At 40.4% G+C, this 16,619-nt stretch overlaps 1 protein-coding gene across 6 annotated transcripts in view; it reads right to left on the bottom strand.

The window, feature by feature from the left end:
- The window catches only part of THOC7 (THO complex subunit 7), a 29,664-nt gene that overhangs the window by 5,279 nt on the left and 7,766 nt on the right, over positions 1-16,619 (bottom strand). For 3 of the 6 annotated variants that reach the window (XM_054473821.2, XM_063661887.1, XM_054473822.2), the window contains exon 2: positions 492-609. In XM_054473821.2, the coding sequence (XP_054329796.1) occupies positions 492-609 (118 nt within the window). Of the gene's footprint in view, positions 1-491; positions 610-15,352; positions 15,454-16,619 lie in introns of those variants that run through there. The other 3 variants (XM_054484009.2, XM_054473820.2, XM_063661886.1) reach the window with 2 other exon arrangements.

Genomic DNA, 16,619 nt, shown 5'->3' with positions numbered 1-16,619 from the left:
AGCAACAGAATGAGACTCTGTCTCACAAAAAAAAAGATTAGATATATGTGTGTGTGTGTGTGTATCAGGTTGGTACAAAAGTAATCGTGGTTTCTGCGATTTCTGCCATTAAAGTTAATGGCAGAAATCACGATTAATTTTGCACCAACTTAATATATACATACATAGCAGCAGCCTTTTATTAGCGAAGGAGAAAATTCCATTTAGATATTTTATCTTATTAAACACTTATGTCTTAAAAGTAACCAAACTAATGAGTCTGAATTTAATCTTCATTTCTCCTTACCAACCTGCCTTCTCCATGTTTTAATAAACATATGAGAGGCCTTTGAAGAGAAGAAAAGGCCAAGAAAATCTACTCTCGGTTAATTAAGAGTTGACTCCACTGGACATTTAAGGTGAGTGAAAATTTGATCTATTCACAGGACCTTAATATAGGGCCTAAAATCACATTAGGACACTGGTATGGAAACAACAGTGAAATGAAATACCCCTCTTCCTGGGACCCAGAGTTGCACCATTTAATGAAACTCTTCACTAGCAGATTAATTCTCCGATCATCTCCAGCACCATCTCCATCAATGAGGAGACGCTTCCGTATAACTTCGTCTGCAGGAAAGAAGGGCAATGTTACCATCTGGCTCTTGGTAACTTTCAAGTACAAATAACCAGTATCACTGTTCATTTGTTTATTCAAAAGAAAGTTATTGAAATGTAAATATATTTAATGCCACTGAACTGTACACTTAAAAATGGCTAGCTAAAATGGTAAATTTTGTTATGCATAGTTTATGTTATTGCATATAATAAAAAATATTTATATACTAAAGAAAAAAGAAAGTTATTGCATGACTATTGTGTGTCAGGTACTATTCTAGGGGCTGGAGTAACAGCAGTGAAAAGACGTCCTTACAGAGTTGGCAATCTACTGGGTTGTTGAGTGGAAATAACTTTCAGGTACAATCAAGGAAATAAGCCAATAATTCATAGAGAACCTTTTGTGAAATAACCTGCCCAGACAGACAGAAGTCCAAATGTTCATGTCTCTGGCTGTTGAGAAGCACTGATAAAAGGAATAGACAGGAAATATTTAAAAGATGTAGTGTCAAACTAGGAAAAAAGAATGAGATGGGTAAGGGAAAAAGGAATGGATTTGTTAGATAAACATATAACTTAAGGCTGGGTGTGGTGGCTAAGGGAGTATGGCTTGAGTCCAGGAGTTTGAGACCAGCCTGACCAACACAGTAAGACGCTGACTCTACAAAAAATAAAAATTAGCTAGGTGTGGTGGCATGTGCCTATTAGTCCCAGTAACTTGGGAGGCTGAGGTAGGAGGATCACTTGAGCCTGGGAGATCAAGGCTGCATTGAGCCATAATCTCACCACTGGACTCCAGCGCCTATTGGCAACAAAGCGAGATGCTGTCTCCAAAGAAAAAATAAAAAAATAAAAAAAAATAGATGACAATGATGGCCAACAAGTGGGGTCCAAATCTGTCTGCCTGGAAGTCCTAAGCTAGTGTTCTTTTCTGGACAAAATGATGCTGGATCATAACAAGAGCAAGGCAAATTAAAACCACAGTAAAACGTCATTTTTCATCTATCAGATTGGCAAAAGATCTGATAAAACTGTTGGCAAGGGTGTTAGAAAACTGCACTTTTATACGCTAATAAAATGCAAACTGGTAATTCTTTGTAGGGCCACTGAACAATAACAAATAAAATTAAAAACACACTACCATTCTGACCCCATAATTCCAATTCTAGAAGTTTGTCCTATAGAAGTGCACTCATGCACAAAGAGACATAAAGGGATGTTCTTAGTGGTACTGTTTATAGTAGAAAGATTGTAAACCTATTCATCAGTAAGAAACTGGTTAAATGATGAAACATTCACATAATGTAATAGTATGAGCCAAAAGAATAGTGCAGATATACTGATACCAAAACACTCTCCTTAGATACGTTTAGTAAAATGAAAACAAAACAGGTGTAGAAAAGCATATACAACATGTTGCCATATGTGCGGAAAAAGGAGGCTTTGCGTGTGTGCATGTGCATCACACATGCATGTGTGTATTCAGAGACTATCCTTGGACAGGTCCACAAGAAACTTGTAATAGCGGTTATTTCTGGTAAGAGGGACTATAGATAGAGGTGGGAAAAGATAATTTTCCTCCATGTCTTTGTAAAATTTGGGGGGTTTTCTGTTTTGTTTTTATAGTACGCAGTAATTATTTTTTGAAATAAATTTTAAAGTATGAATAATTCCTGGAGAGCCTCCATGCTGAATCAACAGCAAAATCTTTAAACAATAGTTCCTGTGTGTAGGCAGAAGTATTTTTGAGCGCAGGTGCAGCGGAGATAAACTTTGGAAGGCAGATGGCTCCAGTTTTAAAATATATTCTATGATAACATCAGATAAACATTTTTAGAATTGGGTTTAGTTCTCAGAGTCATGGCTTTGACAGACTGCTCAAGCTACATATTCATCAAGTGTTTTAATTTTATATTTTAAAAATGCAAACTAATGCTTTCAGTTTTTTAACCACCAACAATATTATCTGAAGAGACTGAGACAAATAAAACATAGTCCTTGAAGAGACTAAAACGAAGGAAATAAATACTAATAGAATTTTCTTACTACAAATGTTTTAAGTTTATTAAAAAGAAGCATCTAGTGGGTGAATCTGGTGGCACTGATGGTATTCAACAGTTCCTTTGCTAGTCTTATCTGTGTTCTTCTCAAGTCTCCAAGAAATACCATTTTTTTCCTACATGCCTGGATCTCCAACTGTATTGAGGACTGGGGATTTCAAATGTAAATACATTTAAGTAATAGGAAAACAACATCTAAGGCAACCTGGGGAGTAAGTGCCCTGATTGAGAGGAAAAAATATTAACAGATCTAAGAGAGATTAAAGTTTGATGCTGTGGTTTGAATGCCCCCTCCAAAACTCATGTTGAAATTTAACAGCCATTGAAATGACCTGAATAAACACTTCTCAAAAGAAGACATACAAATGGCCAACAGGTATATGAAAAAATTCTCAACATCACTAATCAGGGAAATGCAAATCAAAACCACAGTGAGATACTGGCTCACCCCACTGAGAGAGGCTATTATCAAAAAGACAAACAATAACAAGTGTTGGTGAGGATGTGGAGAAAGCAGAACCCTTATACACTACTGGTAGAATGTAAATTAGTACAAGTATTATGGAAAACAAAGTGGAGAGTCCTCAAAAAACTGAAAATATGAGCTGGAGAATTCACAATCTAAGTGTCCATTGATCAATGAGTGAATAAAGAAAATGTGGTATCTATACACCATGGAATACTACTCAGCCATAAAAAGGAACGAAATAGTGTCTTCTGCAGCAACCTGGATGGAGCTGGAGGCCATTATTCTAAGTGAAGTAACTCAGGAATGGAAAATCAAATACCATATGTTCTCACTTGTAAGTGGGAGCTAAGCTATGAGGACACAAAAACATACAGAGTGACATAATGGACTCTGGAGATTAAGAAGATGGAGGCTGGGAGAGGGGTGAGGGAAAAAAACTACATTGGGTACACTGGGTGTAAGTACGCACTTGTGTAGTATACTACAGGGGTGACAGGTGCACTAAAATATCAGAATTCACCACTGATCTGGCTCCGTCACCGAGGCTGGAATGCAGTGGCATGATCTCGGCTCACTGCAACCTCCACCTACTGGGTTCAAGCCAGCCTCCCACCTCAGCCTCCCAAGTAGCTGTGACTACACATGCAGGCCATCATGCCTAGCTAATTTTTGTATTTTTTTTTGTAGAGACAGAGTTTCACCATGCTGCCCAGGCTGGTCTCAAACTCCTGAACTCAAGTGATCCACATGCCTCAGCCTCCCAAGTGCTGGAATTACAGGCATGAGCCTCTGTGCCTGCCCCAACCCCTCCAGAAACTGTATGTATATTTGTTTGTTTGTTTGGAGACAAGAGTCTCACTCTTTCATCCAGGCTAGAGTACAGTGGCGTGATCTCGGCTTACTGCAACCTCTATCTCCTGGGTTCAAGCGATTCTCTTGCCTCAGCCTTCCGAGCAGCTGGGATTACAGGCATGTGCCACCATGCCCAGCTAATTTTGTATTTTCAGTAGAGATGGGGTTTAACCATCTTGGCCAGGCTGGTCTCAAACTTCTGACCTCAAATGATCCGCCTACTTCGGCCTCTCAAAGTGCTGGGATTACAGGCATGAGCCACTGTGCCAGGCCTCAATAATTCTTTTAAAATTAAAAATGGAACTACCATATGATCCAGCAATCCCACTACTGGTTATGTGTCCAAAGGAAATAAAATCAGTATGTCAAAGAGGTATCTGCACTCCAACGTTTATAGCAGCCTTATTCACAATAGCCAAGGTATGGAATCAATTTGGGTGTTTACCAACAGATGAATGAATTAAAAAAACATGTGGGCTGGGCGTGGTGGCTCACGCCTGTAATCCCAGCACTTTGGGAGGCCAAGGTGGGCGTATCACAAGGTCAAGAGATCGAGACCATCCTGGCTAACACAAGTGAAACTCCGTCTCTACTAAAAATACAAAAAAATTAGCCAGGCGTGGTGGCCGGTGCCTGTAGTCCCAGCTACTCAGGAGGCTGAAGCAGGAGAATGGCATGAACCCGGGAGGTGGAGCTTGCAGTGAGCCAAGATCATGCCACTGCACTCCAGCCTAGGTGACAGAGTGAGACTCCGTCTCAAAAAAAAAAAAAAAAACAAAACTGTGGATGTGTGTGTATATATATATGTGTGTATGTGTATATATGTATACATATATACACATATACACTTACACACACATATATACACATACACATACATACATAAACAATGAAATACTATTCAACCATAAAAAGGAGGACATCCTGTCATTTCAACAACATGGATGAACCTGGAGAACATTATGCTAGGTGAAATAAGGCAGGCACAGAGAAATAAATAATGCATGATCACACTTACATATGGAATCTAAAAAAGGTGGTCTCACAGAAATAGAGAGTATAATGGTGGTTACCAAAGGCTGGGGTGGCTAGGGAGAAGGAGGTTGGGGAAATGTTGGTCAAAAGATACATAGTTACAGTTAGGCAAGAGGAATAAATTTCAAAAGACCTAATTGTACAGCAAGGTGACTATAGTTAATGACACAGTATATTCTTGAAAAATGTAAAAAGAGTGAATGTGATATGCTCTCACCATAAAAATGATAACTCTGTGAGGTAATGCATTTGTTAATTAGCTAGTTAACCATTCCACAATGTATATATACTTCAACACATCATGCTGTACATGACAAAAACACACAATGTTATCTGTCATTTTAAAATAAATACATAAAAAAGAAGTTTAATTGCCATCGTGCCAGTATTAAGAGGGGGAACCTTGAAGAGGTGATTGAAGAAGTGATCAGGTCATTAGGACTCTGCCCTGATAAACAGGCTTATGCGGCTATTGTGGAAATAGGTTAGTAATCTCGGAGTGAGCTCCTGATAAAAGGGTGAGTTCAGCTCCATTTCTTTTCTCCATCTCACACTCTCCTTTGCCTTGTGATACCTTTTGCCATGTTATGACACAGCAAGAAGACCCTCACCAGATTTGGCCTTTTGATCTTGAATTTCCCACCCTCTAGAACCATAAGTAAAATAAACTTTTATTGTTTATAAATTACCCATTCTCTGGTATTCTATTACAGCCTCGGAAAACAGAGTAAGATGGAAAATTGTACTGGCAGTGTGGCTGTTGCTATAATACCTGAAAATGTGGAAGTGGCAACTGTTGCCCAAGTCTAGAATCATAAATAAAGACAATTGAGATCTTTAAATTTGTTGTAATTTTGTCTTTTGACAGATGACCACAAAAGGACCTGGAGACAGCTGACCTGAGACTCCTTGAGGAACACAGGAAAAGGTGATGCTAACCTTCTTTTCTCGGGGTGGGGGCTACTATCTCCTTCACGTAGCCCTGAGAGTTAAGTCCCTCTCAGATCTGAGCTCTGCTCTCTTTAAGTATTTAAGCTCACTGATATCTTTGGCTTTGGGGGTATCAAGGTTAGTTTGTGCTGTGAAAGGACATTTGACTTTGGGGTACCTAGGGTTAGTTTGTACTGTGGCAGGGCACATGACTTCTGGGTTCATAGTGGCTGAAAAGTCACTGGCAAGGACTACATTGTTTCGGCTCCCACTCTGGTGATATCTCATGCATGATGCCATAAAAGGCTTGGGTCAAGCCCTGAAGAATGTGGCTGGACAGAAATATGGGTTGCATCCCATTGGTGACCAGCATATGGCCAGAGGGAAATGTGGGTTACACTCTCTGTGGCTATCATAAAGGGCTGCAGTAGTAAAGGTAACCAACAGCAGTCACAGTAAGTGGTTATTACCATGAGGTGGAGGGGGGCATGAACTCTGGCTTTTGGAATTCATAGGTATGTGTGTTCTTTTTTTCTTACATGTTTAGATGAGGGAGGCCTCAGGCATCTGACTGGGTCAGACAAAAAAGAAACTGAAATTTCATTGGCTAAGTTGGTCAGGCGATCTCAAAGCCAAAGCCATTTTGGCTTTGGAAGACCCAATATCCAACATAAAATGGTTTCTTTAATTTCTAAAGATCTGAGTACCCTGCCTTCTGGCCAATCTGCCTTTTTTGTGTATAAGGTTTCTGGTTCTGGAAGCTACAAATATTTACAAATGGCAAAATCTTACAAAAGATAATTCAGAATTATGATGCCATTACATGGAATGTTCCACATGAAAAAGACTATTCATCTAAGAAGCACACTCGAACCCCGAGCCTCCCAAATTATGCAGAGAGAACAAAATTCTTATTGGCATTCAGAAGCCTCAAAGAGACAGTGCTCTAAAATCACCTTTTAAAAAGATGCACTGTAAAGAGCTAATGAAAAGCTGGAAATGGAAGATATTCCCCTACCAAGGATGGTAAAACTGATGTAAGTCCTACTGTCTCTCTTTCTTTGCCTGAATATTTACAATCTGCTACTAAATATTCAGTCTGCTTTGTCTGAATTGCCTTTCTTCCCTGAAAAAAGCAGTTAAACAGTTTCCTTACAAGAGAATCATCTGAAAAATCAGGAGATAATCCCCAAGTGACTTGCACTCTCTGGACAAAAATGGACTTCAAGGCCACAGTTCAAGATTTTCCTAAACCTAGAGAAGAATTTCACAAGTTTTCTGAAGAATTCAGGGTCTTACTAGTAACTTATTATTTTAAAATTTTTATTTTTTTAGACGGAGTTTCACTCTTGTTGCCCAGGCTGGAGTGCAAGGGCGCAATCTTGGCTCACCACAACCTTCACCTCCTGGGTTCAAGCTATTCTCCTGCCTCAGCCTCCCAAGTAGCTGGGATTACAGGCACCCACCACCACGCCCGGCTAATTTCTTTGTAGTTTTAGTAGAGACACGGTTTCACCATGTTGGCCAGGCTGGTTCTCAAACTCCTGACCTCAGGTGATCCACCCACCTCGGCCTCCTAAAGTGCGGGGATTATAGGCATGAGCCACCATGCCTGGCGTTATTGGTAATTTATAACCCCAGTATACTTGATCTGTACCAACTAGTACATGTGTTGGTGTACTCTAGGGAGCCCCACATGGATGAAAGAGGCAGAATGGTAGTCTCCTGAGAATTCTATCAAGTACCCAACAAGTCCCATCTGATCTGCTTATGGGTCAGGCAAAACCCAAAAGACTGCAAATTACCTTTTGAAAAGCCATTCCCCAAGTATTTCAGCTCCATGACAACCAGCAACCTAGAATGACATTTGGGCCTATCCTAGGGTGCTTCCCCAAATAAGCAATCCCTAAAAGAGCAGTTTCCAAAAATTCACTGCCATTTGTGCAAATAACCAGGACATTGGAAAAAGGACTGCTAAAAAAAATTTCTAGGAAAGCCCCTAAAATCAGGCTTCCCACCCACCCTGTGATAAAAAAAGTTCTTATAAATCTGGTATGTATTGGTATAAATGCTATCAGTCATAATTTTGGTTGAAAAATAAACAAATTTCCTTATCAACTTCATTATCATTATAATGAACTCTCGTCAGGTTTTAACCATGGTCATTTTAAGTCATGCTGTCCACAGTTAATTGTTTTGGTTCTAATGCCTTTTATGAAAGCTTTCTGCAAGCAATTATAATCCTAAAGTGCTGTGTCTCCAAAAAGCTATATCAGAAGAATGAAAAGAAGGCCGGGTGCAGTGGCTCACGCCCGTAATCCCAGCACCTTGGGAGGCAGAGGTGAGTGGATCACTTGAGGTCAGGAGTCGAGACCAGGCTGGCCCACAAGGCAAAACCCTGTTTCTACCAAAAATACAAAAATTAGCCGGGTGTGGGGTTGCGTGCCTGTAATCCCAGCTACTCAGGAGGCTGAGGAAGAACTGCTTGAACCCAGGAGGCAGAGGTTGCAGTGAGCCAAGATCGTGCAACTGCACTCCAGTCTGGGCAACACAGTGAGACTCTGTCTCAAAAAACAAACAAACAAACAAAAAACAAAAAAAAAAAACAAACTCTGATATAACTTAGTTTATACCATTGGACAAAATTTCCAAAAGTTTAATGAAGAAACTGTAAACCAAAAATAAAATTCTAAGCCCTCCAGCCAATTGAATGGACACCCATTCAATAGGCCAAGGGCTTTCCAAAGTAAACTGAAAAACTAGTTTAGGCCATGATGGGAATGCGGGTGGGGCCAGAATTCCTCATTACACCCTCCTTCTAGAATTCAGGCACAACTGACCAGTATGAACATTAAAACAGAGATCTTAAGACTGACGAAACAGACTCTTTGTACCAATGAGATACATCACATGACAGCAGACATTGAAATAAATTGAAGTATTTTACTCCAAAATATATTTCTTTGATGTATTTAAAAATGGCCCTGCAAAGTTGTCTCATAAATCTACATTTTGTGGAGAACCCCCTTCCCTTTCCAGGTCTTTTCCTGATCCAGGAGAGATTAAGAGTCTGGCACCTTTTTAAGTCTGATAAGAAATATTTACCATCTATTCTCTGTGAAGCCTGCTAGCTGGAGGTTTCATCTGTGTCAGAACCTTGGCCTCCACAACCCCTTATTTCAACGCAGAAATTCCTTTCTATTGATTCCAGGTCTTTAGACAATAACTTAACCAATTACCAATCAGAAAATTGACTCCACCTATGAGCTGGAAGTCCTCCCCACCCCCCACCTTCGAGTTGTCCTGCCTTTCTGTACTAAACCAATATACATCTTACGTGTATTCATTGATGTCTGCCTGTAACTTCTGTCCCCCTAAAATGTATAAAATCAGCTGTAATTCAACCACCTTCAGCACGTCTCAGGACCTCCTGATGCTGTGGCATGTCTTTAACCTTGGCAAAATAAACTCCTAATTTGATGGGTTTGTAAAACTGCTAACCAAGATCAAACAGAGCACGAATTAATTACATGAGACTGATTGAACTGATAAATAAAAACTATGAGTTTTCATGGCTTCTTTATTTGAAACATTGCTGGTTTTTTTAATATTTTGTTTTACAGATTTAAGGAAACTTCTTTTTTTAAAAGCTATCTATAGCTTACAGCAATTTGGTAAAGCATACTTTTACGAATAAAAATAGAAACATTTGCTTTTTCTTTCTACCTGATGGTACCTCCAGAATTTGGAAACTATTTGTTAGTACTGTTATTTTTATGGCAATTTGGTTATCTGCATAAGTTCAATAAAGAATCTGTTCTCTTTAACAGGATACAATTGGAAACACTGGTTATATTATCAAGGCTCTGACAGGAATACCGTATTTCAAAATGTTCTTAGAATGCCTAGCTTCACCTGGGCATGGTGGCGCACGCCTGTAATCCCAGCTCTTTGGAGGCCAAGGCGGGTGGATCATCCGAGGTCAGGAGTTCGAGACCAGCCTGGGTGAAACCCTGTCTCTACTAAAAATACAAAAAATTGGCCAGGTGTGGTGGCATGAGCCTGTAATCCCAACTACTCAGGAGGCTGAGGCAGGACAATTGTTTGAACCCAGGAAGCGGAGGTTGCAGTGGGCCGAGACTGCGTCACTGCCCTCTAGCCTGGGTGACAGAGTAAGACACCATCTCAAAAAAACAAGAATGCCTAGCTTCAAGGATTCTCAGCTTTATAGTGAATGAGTAAAGGCTGTCACTTCCCGGCAGGCCCATGAACCTCAAGGTACTAGATACAGCAGGCAAAGTCTGATGTGTGCCTTCATTTGGCTTCCTAACATTGAGAGGTTTCTAAAAGTCTAATCTGAGATTCCTTGTCAAAGTTTGCAGCAAAGCAAATTTAAAAGACAGCTATGTAGTTATTCTTGCTGCACTTTTATAAATAATCAGGCAAATTGGTCTGTGATTATCTTTTGTAGAAATGAGGGTGAATGTAGAGAAAAAAATTACGTTAAAAAAAGTTATAGTGGCCTTGTTATTAGATTGTAGCCTGGCTCATTGTTTTTGCTTTTTTTTTTTATTTTTCTCCTTTTTTCACTAGTAGACTAGACTGGATTCTGAATTCTTCTAGTTTTCTCTAATATCTGGCTAAGACTCTCATATAGCAAAAACAGCTGTTTCTCAAGCCCTATAAGCGAAAGCTGGACAACTCGATGTAAATTTCAAGGGAGATGTCTCATACCTGATACATGTGCCACACAGAGAATTCACCAGAATGCCTGATGTCACACCAGAGACAATCAAACTGCAAATCAGGATGAGAAGTTGTCGACTTCATGCTGGGGACAACTTTTCCCAAGACCATTGGAATAAGACTCCCCATCATAAGAAGACTCTTACTCCTCTTAATTATTCCTTATTTATGCCTACTTCTTTCCCTTGACTACATAACGCTATACAGTTTCACAATCAGTAGTTCCTAGAAGTAATTTGGGACTGCCGGTTTTTATTTATTTATTTACTTAGAGATGGAGTTTCACTCCCATTGCCCAGGCTAGAGTGCGGTGGTGTGATCTCGGCTCACTGCAACCTCTGCCTCCCGGGTTCAAGCAATAACCCTGTCTCAGCCTCACAAGCAGCTGGGATTACAGGCACGTACCACTACACCCAGCTAATTTTTCTATTTTTAGGAGAGTTGGGGTTTCACCATTTTGGCCAGGCTGGTCTCAAACTCCTGACCTCAAATGATCCACCCACCTTGGCCTCCGAAAGCGCTGGCATTACAAGCGTGAGTCACCATGCCTGGCCTCTGCTTTAATTTAAGATAGTCATGGGATACTAGATTACCAACTAAACAAGGAGCAATCTGTGCAATTTATATTTCTTTTTTTTTTTTTTTTTTTTTTTTGAGACGAGTCTCGCTCTGTCGCCCAGCCTGGAGTACAGTGGCACAATCTCGGCTCACTGCAACCTCTGCCTCCCGGGTTCAAGCAATTCTCCTGCCTCAGCCTCTCTAGTAGCTGGGATTACAGGTGCCTACCACCATGCCCAGCTAAATTTTGTATTTTAATAGAGATGGAGTTTCACCATGTTGGTTAGGCTGGTCTCAAACTCCTGACCTCAGCAATTCACCTCCCTCAGACTCCCGAAGTGTTGGGATTACAGGCGTGAGCCACTGCACCTGACCTCTGCTTTAATTTAAGATAGTCATGGGACACTAGATATCAACTAATTAAACAGGGATCAATCTGTGCAACTGATATTTCTTGTTGCACATAAATACATTGGGTATTGTAGAGCAGATTACTTTGTTAAAACATGTAGACTCCTCATCTAGCTATTTGATTTTAGCTGGTTTGGCTCATGGGGATCCTGGCTAAGAAGAAAGCTCCAAACTCTTCATGTTTTCCACCTGCTAATCACAACAGTAGTCTCCCTGTTGTACTGTATCTTCTCAAAAAGTTTTAAATGTTTCCAGAGAGCCATCTGTCAAGCATCAAATGGTATGTCTCTAGCTGGAACAACAAAAACTCAAACAAACTTATAATAATGGGGAGGACACAATAAGCTATAAACACATGCTGAGACTAGAAACTCAAAATGATGGCAACTGAGAGTAGTACTGATGACCTAAGTTTTGGTTACACTCTCACCTACATAACAACCTAACCAAAAGGGAAAACTGTGAAATAAAAATTACAGGAGGCCATTGTTTTGGACTAAGTTCTTGTACTATGTCCCAATGGACCAGACTAAAAATCAAAATGGAGTCACCCATGCTAAAGTTCCATGTCACCAAACCTAGACTAAGTTGTTACCCAACCTTGTAAGAGATCAGAAGAGAATAACAGCTAATTTCCCCAAGAGGCCAGTTTAAATCTTCAGTGGGCATAATAATGAAGTTCCTTCTACTTTAGTCCTTGCTTCTCTTCAAAAAAGGTAGGCTGAAATAACCTCATGTTAACTAATTAGTTATTTTTCTATTGTTGGCCTCTCTGTCCCCACCTTACAAGAAGAGTAGCTTTGAAATGACTAATATGCTGTCTGTTCTGTGCTTCTACTTTCTTTAGCCCTTCTCTGTATATAAAGCCAGCCTCTGCTCCTTGGCTCATTGGAACACTTATTCTATTTTATGGAATGATGTGTGGCCCAATTCTAGAATCGAGAATAAAGCCAATTGAGATCTTTAAACTAAAAAATAACCTTCAAGTCTGTCCCTCCCACCACAGACCCAGGCCCAGAACTCTAGGCGGGTAGAATGGTTTTGGAGGACTGACCTAGGGTGCCCTCCATAGGTTTGCTGCCCAGAGCTGCCTTGGGTCTCTGCTCCCTGCATTCCGGCACAGTGCTCCTCGGCCACCCCAGCTGTGGTTCAAGAAGGCCCAAGTGCAGCTTGACTTACTACTTGAGAAGATACAGCCATAAAACTTGGTAGCATCTACATGACGCTAATTCTGCAGGCATGCAGAATGCAAGTTGTTCTCTGACCTTCCAAGAGATCCACCTAGATTTCAAAGGATGTTGTGGACAGCCTAGAAGCCCAGACAGAGACCTGTCAAAGGGGCACAAGGAGTCCCTACTAGTGCAGTGCTGAGCAATATAGATACCCTGGAAGGATATACAAAAAACTAATAAAAGGGGTTACACCAAGAGAGAAGGCAGTATAAGTGGGGTGGATGGGGAACAGACTGGAAGATTGGAGATTATCTTTTTATAGTATTTGATTTTTGAACCATATGAGTACTCAAAACCTGTTAGCTGTTGTTAAAAAAGAAAGCTGAAGTCCTTTCCTTCTTCTCACCCCAGGCAGGGAGAAAGCTGTGCTCTAGCAGAGGCTGGGTGGGGAATGAAAGGCTGAATCTAGGGCATGAGTGTGTTAGAACACTAGGGAGGCTAGAGGAGTGAAGACAAATAGCAGGACCCAAAGATATACAAGCAGTTGGGGGTCAGATTTTGGGAATCACACCAGTAAATACTATACTTGTACATCTTGCTGGCAGGAAAGTGGGAGTTGCTAAAGATTCATGGGCCAGAATTTTTAGGAGGATGTACAAACTGGATTGTAACTGGGAAAAACCCAGAGGCAAGGAGGCTAGTTAGAAGGCTAGCAAAGCATACACAGTTAGGAGCTAACATGGCCTGATCTAAAAAGGAGAGATTAGAATCACAGGTCCTGGCTGGGCATGGTGGCTCATGCCTGTAATCCCAGCATTTTGAGAGGCCATGGTGGGCAGATCACTTGAGGTCAGGAGTTCGAGACCAGGCTGGCCAAAATGTTGAAGCCCTGTCTCTCCTAAAAATACAAAAATTAGCTGGGCGTGGTGGCATGCGCCTGTAATCCCAGCTACTCGGGAGGCTGAGACAGGAGAATTGCTTGAATCCAGGAGGTGGAGTTTGCAGTGAGCCTAGATCTCACCACTGCACTCTAGCCCGGGTGGCAGAATGAGACTCCATCTCAAAACAGGAAAAAAAAAAAAAAGAATCACAGGTCCTAGAAGGCAGGTTAGGACTGAGCAGATGACTTGGTTAGGAAAAAACAGGGGCCAATGCCAACATAGGGGTGGCACAAGTAGGAGTGTGGCACCACTAGTTCTGGCAGCACAGGGAATTCCCTGTCCAGGCATTCACAGGCCCTCCTCCCACTCAGCCCTATCCCTCTCTCACAGCCAACTGCCTAGGCCAGAAAAACAAAACAAAACAAAAACTGGAGCCAATGTTTTGGTTAGTTCACCCAGCGTTTACTGTGTGTGCCTGTATGTATAGTCACGTAAGACCAACATCTGATTTCATCTGTAAAATGGGAATAAAACTATCTACTTTATAGAAATATTGGGAAACTTAAGGGAAATAAAAGTATACAAAGGAGCACAATGTCTGTCTATAGTAGGAAAACAAAAAATATGTTATCCTTATGTTTATGTTAAATTTAATCCACGGCCAGACACTATGGCTCACGCCTGTAATCCCAGCACTTTGGGAGGCCGAGGCGGGCAGATCACGAGGTCAGGAGATCGAGACCATCCTGGCTAACGCGGTGAAACCCTGTCTCTACTGAAAATACAAAAAATTAGCCGGGCATAGTGGTGGGTGCCTGTAGTCCCAGCTATTCGGGAGGCTGAGGCAGGAGAATGGCGTGAACCCGGGAGGTGGAGCTTGCAGTGAGCCGAGATCGCGGCACTGCACTCCAGCCTGGGTGGCAGAGCGAGACTCCGTCTCAAAAAAAAAAAAAAAAAAATTTAATCCACAACTTGTATCATCCTATAAAAGTCAGAGTAAATGTTGAAGATTTATCTATAGATATATCTATGTAAATACATATTAGGCATTTATGCATATCAAGTTTTGCCCAGTTAGGATTCCTTACAAATTTGTTTCTGTCTCAAATTTACTGGGAAGGTCATGGCGTTTCTAGCTTAAATTGTGCGTAGACAGTTGCTGCCTAGAAAACTCTGTGGACGAGAATTATTGAAATAACATGTATAAAGTACAGAGCACAGCTCCAACAGAAACAGAATAAAACAAAAAGGTAAGCTCTCAGTTTGAGAATAGCCTCTGTTCTTTTTAAATTTAAAGATGGACTGCTGCTGATAGTTCCTAACACAAATGCTATGAGCATTATTATTTTTAATGACATCTTATCAATTAGCTCCATAATGAACACACTTAAAACATGTTTTGTTTACTATACACGTTGACTTCACAAATTATCATGCTTGAAACCCTCTGTAAGCAGTTTGAATGCTTGTATTAGTAATTCTGCTGGGCTTTGGTCTATCCTGTAAAAACAGTAAAGATGGCTTAGCAGATTTTTTGTTATTTTTTTGATGTTATCAACATCGCTCCTTGTCATAATTACTTTCTTTACTATGAGGATCAATATCATCTGGAAAGAGTTTCTAAACCAAAATACTTGACACCTGCTGTGAGGATGGTGGTTTTCCACTTGGCTTTAGGCTTGTAGGATGATGGCTGGATAATACCATCCATCTAGCTCCTGGAAAGACTGTGGAGTGTGAATCTGAGTCAAGAAAAGGAGGCAGCAATTAACTTCACGTATTAATTAGTGAGTAATATGACCACACATTGTCTAGCATATACTGTCTATGAGGCAGGGGCATGAGATACATATTTGCTCATCAAAATGCCTCATATCCAATATGCCTAAATGTTAACCACTGAAGACATAAAAAAACAGGATTGGTTTAACAGTAGACTATTATCACAATTCGAGAACTTATGACTTCCTACTGGATTTCATTATACCAGAATTGGACATACAAAATATCTGTCTTTCAAAATCAGTTTAAAATCAATAATGACATATTTATGCTGAAATGTAAATATTTACTTGCAAAATGGGATACATATATGCCAACATATAGCCAGAAGAAATATAAGATTACTCAAGACACCAAATAAGCCTCAAAAAGTCCTTTCAAGAAGTTAGATCTTAAAACTCTATTTTTCATAAACATAAAGGCAGGAAGAAATGACTCCTTTACAGTTACTAGAGCAACTCTAGATTTCCAGGCCTCTGGTCAGATGACACAGCCATTTTAGCTGTGCTCTCATTTTAGCATAAAAGGGAGTTTCTCATAAAACCAGACTCACATTCCTTTCAAAATTCATAATTGTTCTTTCCCTATATTTGCCATTAAAACCTTGATTACAAAACAACTTCAGAGACAGGTCAAGGCTTGACAACCAGTGGCAATAGCATCACTGTTATGTAACTCCCTGCTAAGGCTAAATTGCAGGTCAAATGTGGCTCCCTTTGAGGGAAGGCTGCAATCTCACCTGCCTTTGTGAACTAGTAATCCTGTGATCCACCAGTGAGGATTAGCATTTCCTTTCTAAATGCAGTTTGGCAAAAAATTCTGTAGGTGCCAAACTGAAAGCCACAGGAAGGGATAACAATTTCAGACAGGATTATAGTGGGGAAAACAGCTAGCTACTAAGGCATTACAGCAAGATATACCAAAATTAAAGACACATATACCTTTTGACTTATCTTTTAGAAATTATTCCCACAAGTACACGAATACATCTATGCAAATATCTCCATTGTAACACTGCTCGGAAGAGTAAAAAACTGAAAACAAACTAAATGCCAATAAAGGATCTGTCTAAAAAATTAATAGACTATACACACTGATATAAAAGAATAAGGTAGATTTATATTCA

Source organism: Pongo pygmaeus, chromosome 2 (assembly GCF_028885625.2).
Source record: "Pongo pygmaeus isolate AG05252 chromosome 2, NHGRI_mPonPyg2-v2.0_pri, whole genome shotgun sequence".
Lineage (NCBI taxonomy): Eukaryota > Metazoa > Chordata > Mammalia > Primates > Hominidae > Pongo > Pongo pygmaeus.
Note: the sequence above shows the minus strand (reverse complement) of the source record. Positions and strands in the feature narration are given on the sequence as shown.